At 45.0% G+C, this 26,183-nt stretch overlaps 1 protein-coding gene across 1 annotated transcript in view; it reads right to left on the bottom strand.

The window, feature by feature from the left end:
* Positions 1–3,879: 3,879 nt before the first annotated feature.
* Positions 3,880–26,183, bottom strand: part of TSPAN32 (tetraspanin 32) — a 62,890-nt gene continuing 40,586 nt past the window's right edge. Inside the window, exons 5-8 of the mRNA XM_074995979.1 lie at positions 17,484–17,585; positions 15,438–15,530; positions 11,915–11,998; positions 3,880–7,027 (exon numbers count right to left, since the gene is read on the bottom strand). Of these exons, the coding sequence (XP_074852080.1) occupies positions 6,932–7,027; positions 11,915–11,998; positions 15,438–15,530; positions 17,484–17,585 (375 nt within the window). The 3' untranslated portion in view covers positions 3,880–6,931. The remainder of the gene's footprint in view (positions 7,028–11,914; positions 11,999–15,437; positions 15,531–17,483; positions 17,586–26,183) is intronic.

Below are 26,183 nucleotides of genomic sequence, written 5' to 3' on the forward strand. Positions count from 1 at the left end.
CTTGCTGGTTAACCCTTGCCTTTCCTTTGTTGAGCTCCACAGCTTTCTGAGCCAAGAGGTACAATCTGCTATACACCTCATTCATCTAACCCATCTGCTTTCTCCTGCCAGTTGCTCTAGTCAGGCACAGAAAATTCCAATCCCCCTCCAGATATGCTCTTTTTGGGGCCTTCAACAACACAGTGTATGTCTTCAGCATTTGCAAATAGGTCTCAAGTGTACTAGATCCTGCTGACTCTAGCAAAAGTGGGAGCTGTAATTCACAACCAGAAAATAGCAGCAGCTGGGTGGAGGCTCTAGTGCAGATAGAGCTGTTGCATTCTGATCACTGATAGAGGTCCAAGCATCTGCTCTATCTACACTACTGCTTGTACTGGTGTCACCATTGGAGCTGCCCTGTTTGGCACCAGTAGTGAACTTTGGGTCCCATTTTTGCCACTATAGACATAGTGCTAGAGACGAGTGTAACAAATGTTGCAACACCATGCAGCATCTTCAGGGACCATCACTTTAAACTTAGGAATTGCTCATGTGTGTGTTCTATGCGTGGGGGAGGGTTCCCACGGCTCTGACAGGCATTCAGACAGTAAGGGGTGATTGTCCTTGAGCCTGTAAATAACTCCAGAGAAAGTCCACCCCAGGTGATCAGCACTGACTACCACAAGCTGGGTTTTTCAAAGGTCAGGACGTGACTTAAACTTTTGTATTCTGAGTGGAGCATAGGTCATCTACAAGTCTCCTCCACTTCACTCTGTTGTGAGACAAAACTTCTAGCTGACTCCAGAAGTACCCCTTGTTGTCCTTCAGTCTCCATAGATCTTCTCCACATTGACATGGTCTGAACTTTCCACATACCAAACTTCGTGGCTGTCTTGGGTGAGAGAAGGGTCATCTGTGGGGCATCTTCCTTTTGGCTTTCCCTACCATGCTTCATACTCAATCTGTGTCGACCGTGAACACCTCCTAAGACTTGTGTAGTTGTAGGTTTTGTCATAGATGTTTCTGTAACTTTTGGGTTTTTTTTATGGAGAGGGTTATTAACCCTAAGCCGAACCCTTTTCCCCTGGGGGAGAGGTGATCCAGATTGGTCTGGTCTCTATCCTTTGGCCTGTCCAGTTTGGTGACCCTTCCAGGAGCTGTAGTGCACCCCAGGCTTCCAATGGGCTGCAGTGCAGGCATGTGCCATTGCAAGCCCCCGTCCCTCATGAGGAGACATGTGAAGGAGGAAACATAGAGTCATTTAGGGACTGAAGGCTCTGTCCCTGGTCTCTTGTAGTGCCTTGAAAGTCTTTGTGTGTTGCCAGAATAGCATACAGGGGCCAGAATGAGGGAATAGAAACTGACTCCACCAGCCTTGTATCAAGTCCTCGTACTCGAACCATTAGCAGGCACTGTCTTGAAAAAAAACCTTCCCAGCATGAACCCCAACTTCCAGGGCTATGATGAATACCCCAGAGTGTATTTTGGATGTATGCACTTGTTATATTTGAGGAGTACTGGGATACTCTTGTTTGTTTTTATCCAAGCTGCTAGTGTGATGCATGCCTACAATATTCTTGTCCCACGAGAACTTTTGTAAAACTCACTGAGGACTCATGGCTGAATGTTCTAACTTCAGAAAGGAAGGGAGATTGGATGAATAAGTGGCTGTACACTAGCTTGCAGTGAAAAGGATGCATGCTGGATTCCCACTCCCACCACTACAGCAATGAAAAGCTTAACATTCCCTTTTCAAGAGGAAAAACCCAACCAGCCCTTTCCCCTGCTTCCCTCATCCACAAACTCTAAAACACAGGACCCTTCCCCCATCCTACTTCATGCATAAATAGCACACAATTTGTGGAAGTGACAAATATTGGATGCTTGCCTGTTTCCTGTAATGTAAATCTAGTGCCCTATAAAAACCATGAGCAGTCCTGTGGCACCTTATAGACTAACAGAATTTTTTTTTTTTGGAGCATAAGCTTTCATGGGCAAAGACCCGCTTTGTCAGATGGGTGTCATGCATTTGACAAACAGGGCCTTTGCCCACGAAAGCTTATGCTCCAAAAATCTGTTAGTCTGTAAGTTGCCACAGGGCTGCTCATTGGTTTTGCGGGTACGGACTAACATGGCTACCCTTCTGTTACCAGTGCCCTATGAAAATCTTAATCATTGGGTTTGGGTTCTTTCTTTTTTATGGTATACAAAGGAGGTCTGAAATGACTTCAACAGCCTGTTATATTAGACATATCAGTATGGTCTTCCCTGTGTGGGCCGGAGGCCCTCTTGTGGCTCTCAGATGCTCCATATCTGCTCTCCCCCATTAATGGACAGGGGTGGGGCTGACGGTGAATCTTTAATAATGTCAACCTTACACCCAAAAGCTCTTTAAATATGGGAGTTTCATAGATGTAACAAAAAAAAAACTAATGAACTAATCACTCATTAAACAAATAGGCTAATCAAAAATCTCTTCCTCTTGCATTTGCTCAGCTTCTTGTGAGGTCAGAATTTCACTGGTTCTCCAGTTACCATGGAGTCTTCTAGCCAAAAATAAACACACGACCCACAAACCTTCCTTCCAGACTTTCTGTTAAATGGTGATTATTTCCTCTATTGTAATACCCTGTTCTTTATCTGTAGGTTAGCAGATGTACCTAGCATTGTTCAGATCTTTGTGGGGGCTTGGGAAAAGGGGTGCAAGAGTCAGGGCAGAGGAGTTGGGGAGCTCATGGTAGGGTATGGGGAATGCAGGAGTCAGGTCATGGAGTGGGGGGGCTGAGGGCGGGGGATGTAGGAACTGGGAGGGGTGGGGAGTGTAGGGGTCAGAGCAGGGTCGGGGGATCGTGGCAGCCCTGAGGCTGTGCTGCCTGGCTAATGGTGACTGTGGTGGTGGGGCCTATGTTGCCTGGTTCCACCCAGTGGCTCCTCCCAGGAGGAGGCTACCATTGCAGGGGCTGCACTGATCAATCCAGGCCAGCCACCTGGTTCTTGGGGAGTTGGAGGCAGGCAGGGCTGAGCTGCCTGCATCTGGCTGGTGGCTGCTCCTGGGGGAGCTGCTGTGCACTGGGGCTGAGGGGGTGTGGTATGGACTGAAGCTGTGGGCCAGAGGGAGCCAATGCACCACTGGCTGGTGGCCTGCAACATGCAGAGCCCCGGGGCCCATCTGGGTACTCTCGTATTGGTATGGCCACCACAGTATTACTGTCCCCTGTACTCACTGTGGTCACTGTGGAGCATTACTGTCCCTGCTATCACACACTCCCTTTCCATTTGATAAGAAACAATTGCATTCCAAGCACATAACCAGAGCTTGCTTTAAGTTATGATAAGAGGAACAGGTGTACCAAACTGGCTGTTCCTAGCATTTATCATTTAGGAGATGGTCTTCAACAGCTGGACAGACAGACAGGCACACATTTCTAAAATACAGAGTATATTAGACGCTCACCTGCTCTGTCTTAGCTTGTTCCATTCCTGGCCAACTACAAGTGCCAGATCTAACCCCTAATTGGTCATTGGCCAGGGGAGGCGGATGACTGTAGCAACAAGGAAGAGAAGTGGAGTTAGTTGGCAGGTTCCCCTTCCTCAAAGCTTGATACAGTCATCTCTGTCCTTCACTGCTAGGATGTGCTTGTATGCCAGAGTGACTGCCAGCATATGCATAATACAGCTTCTCACCTCCCAAAGAAATACTGCCAGACTTCATTATACAAATACCACAGCCACCCAAATAGCCTTGTGTGCCTACATAAAGAGTGAGGGAAAGTAGCATTTTTGCCAGGAAATAATTTTTTATTAAAATACTCAAAAGTCACATGAACTTCCAGCCGGCCTTTGGGATAATCATAGCATTAGCTTTAACATTATCACACAGAGTCCTTTGTTTATGTTTATGTGGGTAAAATGGCATTATAATAGTCTAACATAGAGATAAGGGGTTGACTGAAACAATGAGGCAAATGTGTAGAAGAACAGAATTTTGAAACTGACCCTGGCAGTTCCAGCAAGTGCCTTGCCAAAGAAAGCTGTGACCACAAGGTAGGGAAATACAATCAATAAGAAACAGATAACCAACCATTAACGAACACCTTGGTATGTCATGTTAAAGAAGGTGATACAGTTAATTAGCATATTGAACAGCCAAGGTGAAGTGAAAATCTTTATGCTGACCCTGCCCAAATAGTTGCAAGGACTTGGGCATGCTGACACACTCACTGGTCCCCTGCACAAAATGGCGGTGGAGGGGACAACAGCTCCACATGCCCAGAAGAGGTGGAGCCTCAGGCAGACGGGATGGGGCCAGAGCAGCTGGCACTCTGTGCCACCTGGCCCATATTTCCCCCTGCAGTGCAGTCTGGAGTTCTGCAGTGTGCCATGGGGCGTTCAGTGGTGATTTAAAGGGTCTGGGGCTTCAGCTGCCCAGAGCAACTATCCCCTTTGTGTCCCCCCACCTCCCCTCCGGCAGGCCTGCACAGACTAAATGACCACAACCTGTGAAACAAATGAACAGATAAATTATTTAACCATTCTTCTCAATGGCCTTTTTATAGTTTTATTCTCGGTGTTGAACCAACAAAATAGGTCAAGTAACTTTATATTGTTGCATAATGAACAACTACACAATCATTGTGGAATGTCATGAGACTATGGACAGGAGTTTAAATGTGGGTATCAGAGCAACCTGTAAATATGTGGCTGGAGAACTTGCAGCCTGGGGAAAAGGTGGTTATGCAATATTGCTCAAGATATACTTCAAGAGGGGCCGACAAAAGCAGCTTATGGAAGTAAATTGCTGATAGGAGCCTGGACTAACAATTCTCTTAAAAGACTATCACACTAAATGCAGAACTGGTGACAAAGGATGTTGGAAGCTGATATATAACCTAAGGATGTATCGTACAATCTGGTGTGTCCTAAGCTACTTAGTAGACTTGCAGTCCTGGAAAAAAAACAGCCCCAAAAGGTTAAGCAACTATGAAAGAAAAATGAAAGAAGGACAACACATAGTATCGATAGATGTTTCAGAATGTATTCAGAAATTAGGTCTGCTTTTGAACTGGGCCATAACAACTTTATCTAGAAGAGCAGCCAGGCCGCATGGCTCACCAGAAACTGTATAAAACAGCTCTGCTCAGCAATCTGCTCATCGAAACTGAAAGATCTGCATCAGATGACAGGAAAAACAGATTGTCAGCAGGTAGCGGCTGAGATCACCCCCTCTCTTCTAACAAGGGATGTCTTGGGGAAACAAAAGATGGGAAATCAATGGGAATTTGGCACCTAGGTGCTATTGGAAATCCAATTAGGGGCCCATCTGTATCTTAGGCTCCTAACTCTCTTTAAAAATCTGGTCTAGGACAGCAAGGCTGCATCTATATGGCCTCCTAAACTTGAAATAAGATACATAATTTGTGGAGCACAAATCGTGTACCTCATTTCCAGTTTATTTTGACATAGGCTATTTAGGCAGTTGGAGCTGTCTAAACAGTGCCAAATGTTGAAATAATGTACTATTTTGAAGCATCCTTACTCCTTCTGCAACAAGGAGTACAGGGATGCTGAAACAGTGTGACTGTTATTTCAAAAAATATTTCAAAATAACAGGTACTTTTCAAAGACGTGGAGTATCCATTTTGGCATACCGAGGTATCCCGAAATAGCTCTGCGGTGTAGACATAGCCCAAGTAATTAGGAATGTTGAGCTTAGAAGAATTCACTGTTGTTAGGAGAACGGTTAGAACTCTGTGACTATTCACTGCACAGAGTACAGTATTATCTGTAACAGGAATCAGGCCTGCGTATTGCAGAGATGCTGCTTGAGAAGATTAAGCGTATTCAAGCAAGCAGCTTAGGTGCTTGTCCACACAGAGATCAATAGCATGTCTGTACTACGCAGACTATAGCACCATCGCCTTGGAATGAAGATGCAGCCCATAGTAACATAAGGGGCTTTTTGGCAGCTGTAGGGACATATCCCCAACCAGTGGTAGTGGCATTCCCACAAGGGGGTATATTAGCATAGTCATATCCATCAGGAGTATGGGTTTTTTCACAGATAGAGCTATGCTGATGTAGCCTTTTACTATAGCCCCACGCTCCTGCATGGCAAGCTGGGGGGAAAATCTACAGGTTACTAACCTGCTGTGTCCTGTCTGTCTGTATGGAGCCAGCAAATATGCATTAAACATTCTGCAGCGTGCTTTGAGTTTCTGCTGTTTGAAACGCTGCCAAAGACACAGCAAGAGTGTTCACACACCCACTTGGTATGCAGCAGGCTACAGCCCTGTAGATTTACATCTCAGCTTGCTGTGCACTAAGTCTTCATGTGGAGAAGCCCTAAACCATCTTTTGTGGTCACAGGAAACAGGCAACTTCTCAGCTAAGAGAGAAAAAGAATTCTGAATAAGCTCAAAGACTTTTGCCACTGCTGAATATTTTGTCTATGGCTAAGAGGACAGTCTCCTGCCTGAGGAGTATTAATGAGACATCTTTTCCTTCTTGCTGGTGAGGTTTCAAGCTGTTTTCGGGCACTGATAGAAGGGACTGGAACAGGGTTTGGTTTTTGGCTAGCTGGAATGTGCAGTTTTCTGGGTGAGAGGCAGGCTGGTTCCCTGCTACCTTCCACATCTCAAACCCATGCTAACCATGCCTATCTATGTCTGTACATGGCCCTGATTCTCCAGCTGGCTGCCCGTCCCATTCCCTGGCTGTCTTTACATAAAATGTCACATCTTTCTCTTCTGTGCTGCCCCCTGATTATTCCCATTGGTCAGCTGGCAATGCAGAAGAAGCAGATAATGCAGTAAAGGGAAATATGACATGTACCAAGTCTAAGCTCCAGTCAGCTAGCCCCAGCTTCACAGGGAACTCTGTGGGTAATTTTTAGATGGTTTTTGATGAATTGGGATTCAAGGGTTGGAAATCCTTGCTCTGTGCAGAGGTTTTTCTAACTCTCTCTCAGAATGTATTTGCCTTTCCGGTCCAGATTGTTGCTGAAGTGGATGGAGAACCAGAGGAATGAAGTTAGAATCATCCCATAAACCTAAGGCAAGGAATCAGAGAGGCAAAGAATTAAACACCAGGACTGTTTGTTGGATCTTATTTCACTCCTGGCAATGGTACTGATGAACACACACCAATACTGAAGAGACTGCACAGGTATCTCTGAGCTACTGTATCTCTCTATTGTATACTCACCAAATATCATTACTGTGAAATGCTAAGGTTGAAATTTCAACAGAGAAAATAATGCTGTGGTTAAAGCAATTGATGGGACTCTGGAGATCTGGGTTCAACTGCTGCTCTGCCACAGACTTCCTGTGTGACCTTGGGACAAGTCATTTTCTCTGTGCCTGAATTTCCATGTACAAAATGGGGATGATGGCCCTTCCTCTCTCACACCCACCCTCTGTTCTACTTAGACTGTAAGTTATTTGGGGCGGAGACTGTTATGCAGCACATCCTGTGCAATGGGGCTCTAATTTCAGTTCCAGTGCCATAATATCAGAAGTGAGAATAAATCAGGAAATTCAGGATTCCGAACAAAGTTGTCTGCTCCTGTGTGCAAACAGTCTGCACCACAATAGTCTTTGATTGAAAAATCTCAATGTGCACTGTATGGTATACTGCAACATGCATATATGCTTCCAAGCGTACAAAAGAATGCAATTCCTTTGTCCTACAGCATGCTAATTTGCTGTATGGTACATTGCATTGTGCAGTATGGTGAGATCATATAACTGAAGGGTATATCAGAACTTAACTTGGATAGCATATCAGAAGGCAGGCTGCTGTGGGAACGATGGTGGCCCTAACAATATGGTCTTTATAAAAGTTTACATTAAAATGAATGTGCCTCTTTGAACTTGTAGTTTGATTTCTGGACATTTATTAGCAGCTAATTGGTAGCTGGAAGACAGCACTGCCTGCAGTAACCAAGGCAGTTATTGTGCACTATCCTTTGCATCCTGCAATTATAGCCCAATGAGTATTTTAGAACACGGTGGGGAACCTACAACATCCAGCCCGTGGCTTGCCTGGGTTTGACCCATGAAGCTTGGGGCTTGCCCCATGAGGGAGCCTGCACTGGTGCTCCAACCCTGAGCCCGCCCCTCCCATGATTGGAGTGCGAGTGCCAGATCCCCAGGTGCGGTGGTGGAAAGGGGAGTCCTGAGCCTTGCAGATCCTATCATGCATGGCAAGGCTGAAGCCCACCCACTGGCTCTGCCAGCAGAAGGAGGAAGCAGCTCTGCACGCTGCTGCTCCCCTTACACCCCCCTCTTCCCACCGCCCATGAATGGCATCACAGGGAAATGCTCATCTGAAGGTTTTTTTTCCTGCTGCTCCCATTGGCTGTAATTGCAGCCAATGGGAGCAGAGGGGGCCAGTGCCTCAGAGCTGCAGGCAGCACAGAGCCACATGTGCCCCTGGGGAGTAGCACTAGATAAATACCCAGCAAATACCCCTCCTGCCCAGAGCCCACTCAGACCTCCCACTCCACTCCCAGCCTGCCCACTCACAGCTTCTCACTCTCAGCCTGCTCCTACTCCTCCCTCCTACCCATACCCCACCCCAGCCTGCTGCTGCATCCTAATCTCCCACCCAGACCCCATGCTCCAGCATCATACCTCCCACCCAGATCCTGCACCCCCACCTCGTTCCCACACCCTTCCTCCTGCCCAGACCCCATACTCCCATCCTGCTGCTGCTCTTGAGATTTCATCCAGACCCTCCCCACCCCCACCCCACATCTCCTGCCCAGATCCCACACCACAGCCCCATTCTTTTCCCCAGCACAACCCCTCATTTTTACCTGACCCCAGAGCCAAGGGGCACCCCAATGAGTTAATCTGGCCTGCGGCGGTGGTAAATCCTGAATCTCAGTCTTCCCTCCCTTTCCTCTTCCCCTGGGGCTGAAGCGTGGAGCAAGTTATGTGCTTGTTTGTTTCCTACTTGTCAGCTGGGGACCACATCAGTGAGGGTTTTATTTCCCCCATCTTGTGTGGCCTCACCAACTGATTTTTCTGTACATCAGTGGCCCCAACCCAAAAGAGGCTCCCCATCCCTACTTTAGGAAGAGAAGGAGGCTTTCCCCACCCTGTTCTTCCAAACCAATCATAGCTGATAGCTGCCTTTTCATTAAAAACAGAAATTTTGCATTCTAAATTCTATGATTTGCCATTTTATGGCTACATTTGTTTTCTAACTGGCTGAAGTAGAAAGGTTTTCCAGTTTTCTATCAGAATTCAGCAGATTATCCATCATCGGCTCCTGTGCCACAGTTACAAGTGGCATCTTCCTGCAATAGCATCAAAGGTCTACTCATGGTCATCTTCCATCCTCTGACACTGCAATTCAGAGGAGAATAGCTAAGACCTAACAGTTTGGGCAAGTCATTGAACTTGTTAAAGGGCAAATACTTATTCCATCATCAGGCCTGTCTATGGGTGGGGGAGGGAGGTGGAAGGGGCCTTTTAAATTGCTGCTAGAGCAGTGAGTGGAACATTCAGGGCAGCTCTAAGGGCTGCAGGGAGGAGGCCCTTTCCCAGCCCCATCTCTTCTGCCAAAGGCCCTGTCCCTTCCAGGAGCGCAGAGCGCCCCCCTGCACACCTTACTCAGGGGTCTGTCAAGGATGTCAGCTCCCCAATCATCATCATTAAAAGCAACCAATATTCAGTGCGGGAGTCTGCAGACAGGTGTAATTTACCGTGAGGATCCACGTGGCTCTTGTGCCGCATTCAGAGAGTCCAGGCAATCCCCGAGTATATTACAGCCATGTGGTCAGGCCAGGGCCATTCACTCATGCACAGCAAGTTTGATATAATAAGTCTGCATTGTGCAGTGAGCCACGGTAGATTTAAGAGTGATCGTGACCATTATGAAACCCAACTATATGCAGAGACTTGTTCAGAAAGCTCTTGCTTTAATAACTGAAATTCAACTGGAGAATTACTAGAGCAGAAGAAACTTAATATTCTGTGCATGGAAGAGGTCTCAAGCCCTGTTCTCTCTTCTGACATGTTTTATTACAAGCACAGGACCCTTGCGTATATTGTGTCTGCCAAGCGGTGACTAGACACTAGAACAGGCTTGTTCTATTAGCAGCTTTCTCCAGCCATTGACTAGCTGCACCATGTCTGTATATCTCACCTGCCCATGCAGCAACAACGCTCTCCAGTCACAGGATTCCTGCCCCTCTTTCTATAGGGCACATGGGGCTGGATTAGCTCTCCATGGCACTCCCTAGGCTCTGAGATAGGGCCAAATTGAGGTGGGGGGTGGTTCAGAGTGCAGGAGACTGCTGCAGGTTGAGACGGGGGGTGTCAGCTCTAGGGTGGAGCTTTGGGGGTGCAAGAGGAGGATCTAGTCCAAGGAGTTTGGACTGTAGGAAGGGGGTCAGGACAGGAGGTTGGGTGGGGATGTAAGATTTGGGCAGGAGTTAGGGTGCTGAGCAGGCTCAGGGCTGGGGAGTTGGGTGCAGAGGCTGGGGGGGGATTTAGGGTGCAGGAGGGGGCTCAGGGCAGGAGGCAGAGGTGGAGTTAGGGGGTTGTCCTTGCGCTGATGTGACTCCAGCCCTGCACTGGGGACTGCAGAATGACACGCCTCCCTGCTCCCTCCACCAGGCAGGGCTGGATAATAACACTCTCACAGAGACTTTAGTGCTTGCTGTCCAGGGTCTGGGCTAAGTGGGGCTTGCAAAAAAGATCTGCACTTTTGGCAACCAACAGATCTTTTTGCAGGTATTTAGCCTGGGGCCCTGGGCTGCAGCTCCTAAAGCCCCTTGCTGAATCCAGTCCTGAAGACTTCAGTGTTCTTCAAACACAAAACTGTCCATTGCACCATTCATGCCTATTCTCCTGAGCTGGGTCTTCTCTGGGGGCCAGTCTACTCCCTACAGGATTACACTTCACAGAATGCCTGGGGGTCAAGACAAGGCTCTCTGATTCCTGCTACCCCATCTGCTCCCCACAAGCCATCTTCCAGAATGTCTCATGTACTAGGTTCTGCCCTCAGCAGCAGCCTTTCTACTCTCTGCAGATCTCCAGCTCAACTGAGCTACTTGCTGGTTCTCTTAATACCAGGTGATCCTTCTGTTATCACCTGGCCTCACTGTCTCAGCTGGCAGGCAGCTGACCTGTTTATCACTGGTTTAGCTTCCAAAACTTCTTCCCTCAGGAAGCTGCTGTCTTGCATATCTAACAACATCACAGCTGGTTGCAACTTTCTTATTTTTGTAGGAAACAATTTTCGGGGGGGCTTTTATTTTTAAGGAATTTCCCATGATGAGTTTTCAATTTGATTTTAAATGCAATTTTTGGTTAAAATTATTGGCAAATGTATCTGGGGTTTCGTAACAATTTTCAAAGAAATGAAAATATTACCAAACCAATTTCGATTTTTCTTCAACACACTGGAAATTTTTGACCAAGATGGACATTTTCTGTTACAATATTTCCTTTGGTTGGAAAAAAGGGGTTTGATGACAATATCTGGACCAGCTCTAATTGCCACAAAGCAATGTTAGCTCATGTGGTGGTTAGAACAGGGTGCATCCTCTGCCACAGGACATAATGTTTATGGGATTCCAATTCAAAGAAGCCTGTTTCCATGGCTATTCTCAGCAGAGAACCAGTGGCTGTCAGGAATTTAGTGAGCCTGTTGCATCAGAAAACTGGCTGTGAGTCCTCAGACTGACGGGAAGCCCTATTGGCATCTACCCCAGGAGACAGGATAGCTCCTCCCCTAGTCTCTGTGGTGACTCACTTCATTCAAGGTTATTTTCCTTGCTGCTAAATACCGTGCTGGAGATCCAAAAAGCCTGTCTCCTGAACACAAGCTTTTCAGTGTAACCAACTCTCCCAAGACACTGAACTGACCCTGCCTCAGATTGGTCAGAAATTTAGTGCTGTAAAGAAACAAACATAGCTACCATGAAGCAGATTGTGATGATCAATAGCAGAGAGACGAAGCCCATATGCTTTTTTAGGAAGTCTTGGATCTCTTGGAGGCAATCCTGAAATGAGAGAGAGATTATATGATGGCACAGTGACAGCTTGGAGGAATTCTCCTCTTTTACCTCGCAGAGGGTCCCCATCTCTCTGTCTCTCTGCCCATCAGGGTTTAACATAATTTCTCACAGCAGAAGCAGCTTCCAAGCCCTGTCTCTCTCAAACCCTGTGCCATAGAGACAGTCTCTGACTAATCAAGAGGAATCAGACTGAGGTTTGTTCTCTTGTGCTTTCCTTGTCCTCTTGCCAGCAGTGAGCTGCAGCAATAATGCAAAATTCTCCTTCTTGACTTCACCTGTTACTGCATGCAGTGTGAATTCTGGCACCAGCAAATCGCTGCAGGTTATGTTATACTTGGCAGTGCATGGGGTCTATGTCTCCCTTTAGTGTTGCCCTTTTGGGCTCTCCACAGTCAGTTACCTATAAGATATCTGACATTGTGGCAACATTCTTGGTATTGCATCAGTGAAAATATATTTCAAGATTTTGGGGTCGGGGAGGAGAAGAGTGTGTGACAGAAAGTGCGAGAGAAAGAGACATAGGGGGGAGGGAGAGAATTAATGAATTTTGGAAAGGGGTGGGGAGAAAAAAACCTAAATGGCAACCTGTAAAATGCATGATAATGCTGTCTCATGTCTTCTGACATGCTGTGGTTTAAGTCTGCTATGTTATGCTAGTAAAGGGCTGGATCCTGCAAGATACTGGGCACTCTGGCTGGCACTAGCAAAAGCACTTATGCTAATACTTAATTTTAAGCATATGAACAGTCCCACTGAAGTCTGAGTCTGAGTGAGAGACAGACAGACTCTTCATATGCTTAAAGTTAAGCACTTGCTTAAATGCTTTACTGGATTGTGCCAGAGTACTCAGTACCTTGCAGAACTGAAGCCAAAGAGAAAATGAGCAGCAGCTGCCAGGACACAAGATCAGTTTTTTCATGCCCATAAATTCTACAGCATGTATCACTGCAGTTTATCTCCCTTTACTGTCAGCAGGAGGGAATTCAAAGCATAAATAGCTATGTGAGCACACACCAGCCAAATTTCTTCCCCTCATTTCCTTTCCGATAGCTGTATTATTCTAAGGTGCAGAATGTTCTATAAGTTACACTTCAGAATTCAGTTTGCAGGAGGCAGATATGCTAGAAAAGTTGCTGTGCCAGGATAACCTGAATCATGAATTCGTCCCACGTCCTGCAAACTGACAAGCAGGATAATTTAAAAGTTCTGAATTTGTATGTTACGTGTTATGATGATGTACTAAACCATGATGTCTTTGCATAACCATAGCAACACAATCCCTTTGTCTCTTAGGACAAATATACATATTAATAAGATGGCAACTCTAATTACTACTGCAGGTCAAACGGAGGACAAAATTACATAGTCCAGGCAAATTTACAGAGAAAAATCCAAGTTGCAGTCTCACAGCAGAGGTGATCTGGTATTAGTTCTGTTCATTTGCTTTCTCAAAATAACCTGAGGAACTTACTGAAAAGTGGTTTATGCCCTTGAATGGAAAAACCCATGTTAGTGGATTCCTAGAAGCTAGGCATTTTGCTGTGAATTCTTAGTAATACTCTAACGCCCTTCAAAAAAGGAAATGTGTATAATTTACATATGAAAATCTGCATGTTCAGGTTGTTGCTATCAGCAAGCAAAGTACTCCTCACACTTCATAATTTAACTGCAAACAGAGAAGTATGATTGGACTGATAGGCATCTGTCATCCCACACAAGCATGATATCACATGTCCACTGAAAAGTCAGAGGGCAAGAAAAGAAGCTTCTGAGACATGACACATTGAAAAGATCAGGCATTTCCACTTTAGGGCTGCAAACATCAAACCCAGCGAGGGAACAGCTACATCAGTGGTGGGCAACCTGCAGCCCACGGGGCACATGTGGCCCATCAGGGTTCTAGGTGTGACCCGTGAGACAGTTTGTTTACTGTTGACCACATGCAGGGATGACAGATTGTGCTGGTTCCATCCATGTCATTTTTTTTCCCTACCATTATTACTAAAGTAAAGATGTAAAGCCAGGGCATGGGACGTGGGCTGTGTGCTGATTGCAAACAACATGGACTGTGAGAGCTGTGGACTCCCTCTGCATCCAATCAATGTGCTGCTGGGGGTCAATCAGCACAGCCACAAATTCTAGGTATGCAAGCACAGGTAGCAAAACTATGCTGTCCAGGGGGACCATCTTGGTTATGACAATCTTGCAGCCCACGGAGAGAAAGGAGGGCTGCTCATGTGGCCCACTCATTCACACCCACCAATGGGGCGTTGGGGAAAAGGGGGCAACTGCCTTGGGGCCCAGCAATAAAAAGGGTCTGAGCTCCCAGCTGGTGCGGTAGCTGGAGTCCCAGGCCCTTTAAATCACTGCCAGAATGCTGCATCACACTCCGGGCTGGCACCGAGGGCCAGCTGCCCTATTCCCGCCCCTTCCCAGGGCATGGAGCAGGCCCCTCCCACCCTGCCCAGGGGACTGATGAAGCTGTTGGCCCTCCTGCACTCACTAGCCTAGTTTGCCCATGGCTAAGCTACAGAATTATGTGTTTGGCTCAGAGAACCACCAAGCCTTCGCAGTCTCTCCTAGCAGCTGTGTTCAGTCAGCCAGATGCCAGTTTGTATTTCTAATTAAAAAAAAAAAATCAATACTCTTCTAATGTATACATGGAGGAGGTGTCTCTTGGCAGCCAGTAAGCAGGAGCAGGCATAATAGCAAGGGACGTGGTCAGTAACTCTCCCTCATTTTACCCATCAAAACGTCACCATTTCTCTCAGCCCATTGGAGTTTCCCTGCAACAGGGGAAAATGTAAGTGAAAATATGCCTCAGGAAGTTCCAATAGACATGGTCGGTGGTACAGTGAGAATGTGACAGCTAGCAGGAGCAAGGGAGGGAACTGGTTTTGAGTTGGGATCCAGGAGCCCAGGTGAGAGGGAAGATGTTTTTGTTAGTAGCTCCACAGAAAGGGTTTGAGAATAATGATAATCCAACTGCTGTACTGGCCCAAAGGGCTATGGGCTGCTGTTTAGACAAACAATTCAAGTTCATGGTTTAGTCTCAGAGCAGCAGCCGTATTAGTCTGAATCTTCACAAAACAGAGTGAACAGTCCTGTAGCACCTTAAAGGTGCTACAGGACTGCTCCCTTTGTTTTGTGAAGTTAATGGTCTGTTGATGTTGAGGGCAGTCAGTCCTGTTATCCAGAGGGAAGGAAACAAGATGGGAGCCTCAGCAGTTCTAGTGTTGCCTTGGGTTGAAAAAAAATGAGCAAGGTAATCTCCACAACATGCAGTCATTTAGATCAGGACAAGGAGTGCTTTCTTCCCCACTCAAGTTAGGTCACTTGAGCTAGTTTTAAGTAAGCAGCTAAAAAGCTGATGGGTCTTTCTTGGAATCTGACAGTACAAATGGTTTCTGGATTATTCTCTTACCTCTCTTGCTGTGCCCACATGTTCTGATGGACATGTCTCATTTTCAATGCCTCCTGTCTCTCCGAAGGGAGACTGCTTTCCACAGCACAAAAACTAAAACAGAAGAAACAAAAACTATGTCACATACTATGCTCAGGGATGTCCCACTCAAAGCAGACAATCAATACAGACGATGGAGTAATGAGAGAATTTATTTTAAAGAGGTTCCAAAATCCTATATGGGATTTGTTTGCGACTGTGCCAGGTGAACAATTATTCTCTGTGAGGAACCTTAACGGAAGTTCCTAACTTTGGCACAAATGTGGCTAGTGGTCCCCATTTACCTGGGACAGTCAAAGAGAAATAGAAGAGAGTGCATTTTCATCCTCTACCATGTGTTTGGCATGGGTTTATTTCAGACTGCTCAAAATCTAACAATCCTGCTTAATTGCCCACATGACCAGCTGATGCCCCTTCAGGGAGGGTGTTCTGGAGTCACTGACATGTCTCATTGTCTTTCAATTGGTATCAAATAGAAGAGGTGGGAGGAGGGGATGAAGATACATCTTAAGCACCCACCCTCGATTCCATTGTCCAAATCACTATCAAAGCCCCATCTCACTGCCCCAACCCCAAATCAGCTCACTGCTGTAAATCCACTGAAGCACCAACTCCTCCACACTTACTCCCTCTTCACTGCCAAAGCTCTCTGTCAGTCACACCAGAATAGGCTGCAGCCCTCAATATCAAATGTCTTGCTTTGCCCCCATACCTCTCAGTACTGGCTGACCCTTATTCTCAGTGTGCTAGGGCAAAATGCTGAGAGCACCCAATCAGCACTGCAGGGAAAGTTACCCATGCTCAGCCTGTGAGTGTACTTGAGTCATTTCCTAAGTGATTCATTGGCTATTTGCTAGTAAGAAAAGAGGAAGCTTTGCTAGTCCTGGACTTTCACAATTTGGTAATCTGTGGAGACAGGGTTTTTGCCTGCTTCTCATTTCCGAAATGACTTTGAGCAAATTACTGAAACCCTCTGTGCCTCTGGCTTCCTGCTCTGTAAAATGGGAAGGTTGATACCTCCCCTTACCTCACGCAGGTGTTTTGAGAGTTATAAATTATTGCTTATGAAATGCTTTGTCGGATCCAGATGGAAGCAGTTATAGATGAGCACTTAGTGCTGAGAAATCAGGACAGAAAATTCAGCGCCACAAGGAGGAGTCCAGAAATAAATAAGCAGTGTTGACCTTCCCTTCTAGTCCCACAGCATGACATTAGATCACTATCCAAACTGACCTTGCTGTGCAAGAGCACGGCATTTCCTTTACTCAGCTCTCCTATGTTTCTCTCCATACGAAACAGTCTCTTTATGGCTGCGTTATCTCATCTTGCACACACTAAGTGAAGCAATCCCTAGGCACACTGCAGCCACATTAGTCTACTTATTACACTGCAGAATTGGGGTGACAGCTCTCCTTTAAACCACATGCTGCACTGCAAGGCAGGATCCCTCAGAGCTAGGTGACTTGCATGTTAGCGGCTTAAAACTTAGCAAAAGTCAATCAATCAATCAGACATTATTTGGCCCTGAGGCTTCCACATGGGAAATTTATCTCCAGTCAACCATATTGTTGACGTTAGGCCTTCAGTCACACCCACACTTTGGATCACCTCTAGGCAATTGATTCTGGAATGGGTCACAAGAGCTTTGGAGAAGAACTGGATGTGGGTGTGGGGAAATCACTGAACAATGGTTGGAAGTCTTTATATTTGTGGTACATCATTAATTACAGTCCTATGAAATTTCCACTAATCCTTTTACCCTGCTGGTAATTCGGCCAGCCAAACCTGGCAATGCCGAGCACAGAAAGGCAGTGGCAGTACTGACCTCAGGAGAACTGAGCAGGAGTACTTTGATATAAGAAAAAAAAAAAAATGGTGGGGTTTGTGAAGTTCGGATAACACAAAAATATAGCACTGACCCACATTTAGTTGAAGCCAGTGTGATGACAGCCAAGAGCAAGATACCTTAAGCCAGGCTATACCACAAGTGGAAATGAATCAACTTACTGTTTCGTGGATGGCAGCTAGTTCCTGCCTCCTGATGCTGGACAAGTTCCTCCTCACTTCTTCATATACAGCATCGTACACATCCATCATGGTATCTTCTACCTATGAAGACACGTCTAGGATGGGGTCTCATCAGACAAGTCACTCTGTCATGCTAGGTGCTGTATAAACACAGAAACTCTCCCAGGCAACTCTCCCCGTGTTAGCTAATAAAGCCAGCCAGGAAGAGGGCTACCTCAAGTCTATTTATGAAACTGTAGACAAGAAGAATTTCAGCTGCATTTTTTGTATTACCAGGATTGTTTCTACAGTTCTAGGGAGGACATTTTTAAACACCATCCATGGAACAGCCTCTGTTTCTGGGATTAGTACTGAGAGATAACTATTCAGTATAGTAACATGGGGTTTTACTTGCTCAGTTTCCATTACAATTGGTTTTAACTATATGGCTAACGTGGGAATTGTGCTGAATATTTATCCCTACATTCCCTTTTACATGACTCCAATAGATTATATGAACAAAGGCCTTTTTATTTTATATACCAGCATTTTTCAACTTGAAGTATTTGATTAGTCCTAGCTCTGCTAAAAGTCCTGTGATAAAGAGATTTCTCAAAAGATTTTGAATAATGTTCACACTGTTTTGATCAACTCTGTCTTGTTCTGTTAGAGAAAACAGCCTCACTTAGTACCATGTAATCCAGAGAAGGATGGTCGTATGGTTAAGGCATTAGCCAGAAACCTGGGTTCATGTCTTTATTCTGACAGAGACTTTCTCGTGAGATATTGGACAAGCATCGCTTTCTGTGGCATGCAGATAATAGCACTTGCCCAACTCATGGGCATGTTGTGAGGATACACCCATTAATGATTGTGAATGCTAAAACATGTTGCTAATGGGTGCCATATAAGTATCTTAAGTAGATAATTACACCAGTATAACACAAAACTAACTCCTTTCTAAATCAATGGCCTTTCTCTGGTGTAAAACTAGAATAATACATGGGGTGAACCAGGTCATAAATATCGCAGAAATTGTGAACTCTCAGCTTCTGAGGGAGCTTTATTCAGCTTTGAAAAGGGGGGAAAAAGTCAGTTGTCCTTGGTTCTGGTAAAATTCTATTTTTTTCTTCCTAATATTGATCTGAATGGGTCTGAAGCCAAAGCTTAGCCCTGAGAACAGAAAATTAATCAGACAGACAGCAAGAAGAGGAGGCGGGAGAAAGCGCAGTTGGCACGAACCCATAGCTTTGCATCAAGTCTTATGGGTTGTGCTTACAAAAAGGCATTAAAAACAGTGTGAGTTATTCTTGCAGCTCAAAGATGAAGTAGAGATCATTAGAAAATGTTGGCTGTGTTTGTAACATTATTCCACTTTGCCTGGCTAAACCAACTGCAAGTCACAGCAAGAGCTTTATAACTAAGGAAGAGGTTCGTTTTGCTTGACTATGGCCCTAATTCACAGCAGGTATGGATTTCAGGTGTTAGGTACCATATCAAAATGCTTCTTCAAAGATATCAATGGGGAATAGCTATAAAGGGACTCTGAGATGTCTTTTTATTGTGTAACACCAACAGACCCGGGTCACTGGCACCAGGGATAGAACCTGCACGGATAGGGTCTAAAGCCCTGCACTCTGCCTACTTTCACCGTCTCAGACTCAAAGAATACTTTCAACACAACACTGACCAGCACACTGTTAGACACCCTCCCAGCAGCACAAGAAGAATAACTCCACATGGACTCCTCCTGAGGGTAGAAATAACAGTCTGGACCTATATATAGAATGCTTCCACCGACGCGCACAGGCAGAAATTGTGGAGAGACAGCATCGTTTGCCTCACCACCTCAGTCGTGCGGAACGCAATGCCATCCACGGCCTCAGAAACAACCCTGACATTATAATCAAAGAGGCAGATAAAGGAGGACCTACTGTCATCATGAACAGGTCTGACTACCAGGAGGCGGCTTCCAGAAACTCTCCAATACCAGATTTTACAGGCTACTTTCCTCAGATCCCACGGAGGAATACGCTAAGAAACTACACCATCTGCTCAGTACACTCCCTACACAAGCACAAGAACAGATTTATACCAACACACCTGTAGAGCCCCATCCGGGGCTATTCTACCTACTACCCAAGATCCACAAACCTGGAAATCCTGGACACCCCATCATCTCGGGCATTGGCACTCTCACTGAAGGACTATCCGGTTATGTGGACTCTCTCCTCAGACCCTATGCCACCCGCACTCCCAGCTATCTCCAAGACACCACTGACTTCCTGAGAAAATTGCAATACATTGATGACCTACCAGAAAACACTGTCCTAGCCACCATGGATGTAGAGGCTCTCTATACCAACATCCCACACAAAGATGGAATAAATGCTGTCTGGAACAGTATCCCTGATGATGCTACAGCACATCTGATGGCTGAGCTCTGTAACTTTATCCTCACACACAACTATTTCAGATTTGGCGACGATATATACCTTCAAATCAGCGGCACAGCTATGGGTACCCGCATGGCCCCTCAATATGCCAATATTTTCACGGCTGACCTGGAACAGCGCTTCCTTAGCTCTTGTCCACTAACACCCCATCTCTGCTTATGCTACATTGATGACATCTTCATCATCTGGACCCATGGGAAGGAGACTCTGGAGGAATTCCACCGGGACTTCAACAACTTTCACCCAACATCAACCTCAGCCTGGAACAGGCCACACAGGAGATCCACTTCCTGGACACCACGGTGCTAATGCACAATGGCCACATCAGTACCACCCTGTACCGTAAACCCAGTGACCGTTACTCCTACCTTCATGCCTCCAGCTTCCATCCCAGACACACCACACGATCCATTGTCTACAGCCAAGCACTAAGATATAACCCCATTTGCTCCAACCCCTCCGACAGAGACAAACACCTACAGGATCTCTACCAAGCATTCTTGAAACTGCAGAACCCACCTGAGGAAGTGAAAAATCAGATCAACAGAGCCAGATGTGTGCCACGAAGCCTCTTACTACAGGACAAGCTCAAGAGAGAAACCAACAAAACACCACTAGCCATCACCTACAGTCCTCACCTAAAACCTCTGCAGCGCATCATCAGGGATTTACAACCCATTCTGGACAATGATCCCCCACTTTCACAGGCCTTGGGAGGCAGACCAGTCCTTGCCCACAGACAACCTGCCAACCTGAAGCAAATCCTAACCAGCAACTATACACTGCACCACAGTCACTCTAACTCAGGGACTCATCCATGCAACAAACCTCGTTGCCAGCTCTGCCCACATATCTACACCAGCAACACCATTATAGGACCTAACCAGATCAGCCACACCATCATGGGTTCATTCAGCTGCACATCTACCAATATAATTTACGCCATCATGTGCCAACAATGCCCCTCTGCTATATACATCGGACAAACTGGACAGTCTCTACGTAAAAGAATAAATGCACACAAATCAGATATCAGAAATGGCAATATACAAAAACCCATAGGAGAGCACTTCAGTCTCCCAGGCCACACAGTAGCAGACTTAACAGTAGCTATCCTACAGCAAAGAAATTTCAGGACCAGACTCCAAAGAGAAATTTCTGAGCTACAATTCATCTGCAAATTCGATGCCCTCAGCTCTGGCTGAAACAAAGACTGCAAATGGCTGGCTAAAAACAGAAGCAGCTTCCCCTCCCTTGGTGTTCACACCTCCAGATCAACTGCTGGTAGTAAGCCTCACCCTTGCTGACTGAGCTAACCTTGTTATCCCCACCCTTGCTCTGGCCTATTTATACCTGGCCCTGCAGATTTCCAAGACCAGCATCTGATGAAGTGAGTCTGTGCTCACGAAAGCTCATGCTCAAAACTTTTCTGTTAGTCTATAAGGTGCCACAGGACCCTTCATTGCTGCACTCTACCACGTGAACTAAAGGCCAGCTGGCTCTCAGCCTAGGCTGTAGAGCAGAGACCTTACTCACCCCAGATGAGGTCTCAGTGCCTCTGGGTACTACAATTGTTACAGGGCATTTTAAGGAGATTGTTAGTTTTGCAGCAATGACTTCCTCGATCTTTGAAAGCAAGAAGTGGTAGAATGAGAGAATATCATGTGAGTACCTCCATCAAATTCAGAGTTACAGAAGGACTAGCTGGCAATCTGTAGCCCAGTTGATTGATCCATGGGTTCTAATCCACAGAATACCTTTGATCTCCTTAGGGTCATGGGGCTTTGCTGTTACACACAGCATAATGAGTTAACGTAACAGATGTGGTCAGGTGGTTAGAGTGAGAGACCTAGTAATGCACTAGTTAATGGTCTGATGAAGATACAAAATTGTTGGATAATGTAAAACAAGCCACTCCCAGGAAATTAAAAACTGCCCTTGCACTGCATAAGATATTGCGTGTGCCTGTCCAACATGGAAGCGTAAAGGGAGGTTGGTCGTTTTGGACTCCACTTTCACTATTTTACAGTACTGCCACAGTCCTGCTGTTCCTAAGCAAATTAGATATTAGTCACAGTCAGACATGCAACTGTGAAAAGACTAGATTTCAAACAGTGAGCATAAAGGAAGATGAACTGTTAGTAGACACACCCTTACCTAACCCATTCTGTAGTACTGATTTCTAGAACCAGTCAAAAAACATTTTACGTATATTCCCCATATTTAGTGGCCTTTCAATTGAAAATAAACTCATGAAAAGGTTCCTATTTTTATTGAAAATGAGACATGTTTGGGATAGTTTATTTAACAATATTTGCAAAATCCTGTGTAGGTTTATGGCGCTGTATATATAATTTTATCATATACACTAATCATAGCATTTAATATTAATAGTTAATTAAGTATTTAATAACTTTTGCAAAGTTTAAAACAAAAGGTGCTGTGAGTGAGACTTCTAAAAGTGGGATTTGCAACAGGACAAACATCTTAGGTGATTAACACGAGTGGAAGGTCAACATTAGATTCTTATATTTTGAAACTCTTGGATAAAGGGTCCTGGATAGACCCTCTCCATTACAGACTGTGATTTTAGAACTAAGAAGCCAGAGAATTTCTGAAAAATCCAGAAGTGTTAATAAGTAAATATTTGGAGAAGATACTTTGGGAAGTTTAGTTAGTTCTGAAGTTTCCAGTTTGCATAGATGTAGTCAGGCTATGCCTTATCCAAAGCCTCTTAATAACTTGAATTAATTTTGGAACAGGTTCTAAAGCTGCTATTTGTTTACTTTAGAGAAGAGCCAATGTATCCTAAACCAACCAGTGAGGCAAGACAGCATCAGCTGATGTTTAAATTGTGCAGATCATTAAAAGAACTCCCCAGCCCTCACTAGGCCTCAGGTGACAACAGAACAATCTGTGACCATGCTATAGTTATTTTCCAAAAGTGTGGCATTATTCAGGCAGTATAACAGTCAGAGTGGCTGAACATTCATATCCATTCAGGATTGATCATGACCTTTACTATAGAGCCCTTTTCAGAATGTCACGTACTCATGCCACATGAAAACAATCCTACCATAGAATAAATATAGTAGTCCAGATTTTCACAGCTGTTTATTGCTGAATATCATACAACTGCTGCCATGTTGGCTGGTACATGCTGGTCACAGCTGCATAGAGTATGAACTTATTCTTCTGCTAAAACACCATATCACACTGAGTATTGGAGGCATTATATAAAACACCAATAAAAAGGAGCTGCATTAGGATAGAAGCCTGTTTAGATACAGGCTACACCATTACTGAAAAGGAGAATGAAATGGATCACTTGATACTTTGCACTCTCTATTTTCAGCTGGATAGAAGCAGCAATGCAAAAGAAGCAAACTCAGGCATGTGAAACTTCCCTTCTTTTATTCTAAGATCTATTGTTCTTACACTATAATGAAATGAAACTCAAGGAAAATGTGTGATTGAGACATTGCAATTGAATTCTGTACCCAATGATATCTAATGGGAGTTTTACCCATGTAAACGGGGCCAGAATTTCACCTTGGATTTTTCTCAGGCAAGAAGTAAGGGATACTGGGGAACTAGATTGCTTATTTTCCATTGTACTGTTCTCTCTTGAGTCCTGGATTCATGGTAGTGGCACAGTTATAAATGAAGGGCAGTAATTGGTCCATGACCTCAAACTTAATGATTAGCCTCCTTGGGTTTACCCATGCAAGGTGCTGTCACTCACAGTTCAGCACACAGAATGCCCTTTCATATACTGTTTGAGTGGTTATGTTACCATTGTTAATAATACACTTTAGAAAAAGCACAGATGTGCTAAGAGTCTTGTTGGATACTGGAACTACTACAAAATGGACTTAAGATGGATTTGTATCAGCCTGTATTCTAAAGGCTTCCAAATCAGTCACAGCAGCATAACAGAGATCAGGTCACTTTCTAGATGGCTCACTGCAAAAAAATTCATGTTCCAGAGACTTTCTACACACCCAGACCACGCAGTTGCTATTACTGGAGCAGTGTTTCCAAAACAAGCTGTTATTCAGACAGAGAACATCCGCTCCCATCACTGCTGATGCAACTGGTTTAGACTAATGAATATCACCAGTTTGAATGCTTTGGTGTGTACCATTTTTTCCTCTATTAAAGCAGTTTTTTTCTCCAATAAAGAGTTTCAATTCTAGGCTAGAAACTACTCTTTTTCCTGTTCCCAGTTGTACTCCTTGATGAAAACCCTTAGATTAGACTGAAAGGCTACTATTGAGTGAGGTGCACACAGCTCAGCTACATCAGTGTTATTCATGCAGTGTTTCTTGTACAAGCCAGAAATGCTGTCTAAGTAAAATCAACAGGGGGAACTGACAGACTTGGCAGGCCCCTGGGATAGGTAGGGGAGCCTGGTGCACTCCCAGAAGGGGTGGGGCCTCAGGTGAAAGGGGCAGGGCTGGGAGCATCCAGCCCTCAGTGCTACTAGAGAGTGTGCCACACACCCCCCCTACCTTCCCAGCTCTCAGAGCTGCCCAGAGCGTGCCACATGGGGCTGTAGCAGCCATTTAAAGGGACAGTAGCTTCCACCACTGCTGCAGTGGCAATGGTGGCAGCCAAAAAGCCTAAGTTCTTTTGAATTGTCCAGCTCCAGGCCTGGAGCTCAAGATTGGGTGCTTGCCACCCTCCAGGATTGCCTTCCATTCCTTACCTGGCTGTCCCAGTAAGCAATAAGTTTACGTACAGCTGGGTTTTTATTAAAAATTACAGATTTCAAGTTCTTTGCCTCATCTAGGACTAAATCACATCCTTCTCTACCACTTACCTTCTCTAAGTCAGCAATTACACGTTCACAGTGTTAAGTCAGTTGTAAAGAAGGATTTTAGGTTAATTTGAAATACGTGCATTAAACAAGTGTGTTTACCCTCATGATTTACCCTACCCCTGTCACACCAAAGATTGCCAAGTGAAATTGCCTCTGAACACCAGTATTTAGGCAACCTAAGCAAGTCATGGAAGGCTTATTGCAAAGTTAATGTGTTTAGAACAGCACCAAGTTTGGTTCTAGACTAAAATTTACACGAAACATTCAAAGGTTGTTTACTAAATAATCTGTTAGCTAATCTGGAATTTGAGGTCAGTTACAGGAAGTTTTACAGTCAAGTGAATGACCATTTTCTTGGTAAAGATGACCTTGCACTGATTTCTATTTCATTAGAAAACTCCTGGCAGGCAGGAGTTATAGGAGCATTCTGCTCTAAGCAGATTTTTTTTTTTTTTTGCAGGGGCAGTGGAAGGGAGGTGGGGAGAGTCTTTGAGCTGTCACAACTGATCATTCACAGTGGCTTCAAAAGACATGTTCTTTCCAAGCTCATTGTTGTTAGCATCTTTTTTAACCTTCATGTTTATCTGTTTTACCACATTTTCAAGTCATAATTGGATCATCATCCTAATCCTTCATAATCTGAGTAAATGGATGCCTTTTACAATTTCATTGGACTCGAACCTTTTATTTTTTGTTGTTGTTTGTTTTTAAGGTGTAAATCCATATGTGTTTGTGACACGTCAGAATCCTGGAGCCATTAAAAAGCAAAATTCTCTGCTCTGTGGACTGTATACTCTAATTACTGTTCGGTAAAAACATAACTGACCCTGGTGGGAAGGATGGGAGGGAACCTAAACACGAATTAGTGAAGACAGAAGTAAACAATGGGCGCACTGTAGTACTGCACTTATTCTCTCACTCACTCTAATAAATCCGAATAGTCAGAAATGACAGAAATTACTATTGGCATGCATGATAGGCCATGATGAGAATCTAGAATAATGGATCTTGATCATTCAAGCAGAGCTCTAATGAACAGTGAGGCCATCTGATTGAAAGCCCGCCAATGTTTCTGACTGTGCTAAGAACAAAACAAATCATGATAAACCTCTCAACAAATAAAGCCCCTTTTATTATTTTCAGAACTCTGCTGCTCCATGAGAATCACAGCTTCAAGCTCATTGGCCAACTTCCTGCTCCAGCTCTGTGAGCAGACTTGTTTATAAACTACAGGAGCAGTACAGTTAAACACAAGTTTCCTTGTTTATGAACAGCAGATAACAACCCAAACTCTCCTGTAACTGGGCAGCAAATGCTGCCCCCCACCCCTCTGGAGGAAAGGGGCTTCTTGCTGGCATGAAGCTAGTAAAACTGGCTCCTCTGCCAATGGGCGTGCCCCCTTCTGAGGATATGTCAAGC

The sequence above is a fragment of the Carettochelys insculpta genome, chromosome 6 (assembly GCF_033958435.1).
Source record: "Carettochelys insculpta isolate YL-2023 chromosome 6, ASM3395843v1, whole genome shotgun sequence".
NCBI lineage: Eukaryota > Metazoa > Chordata > Testudines > Carettochelyidae > Carettochelys > Carettochelys insculpta.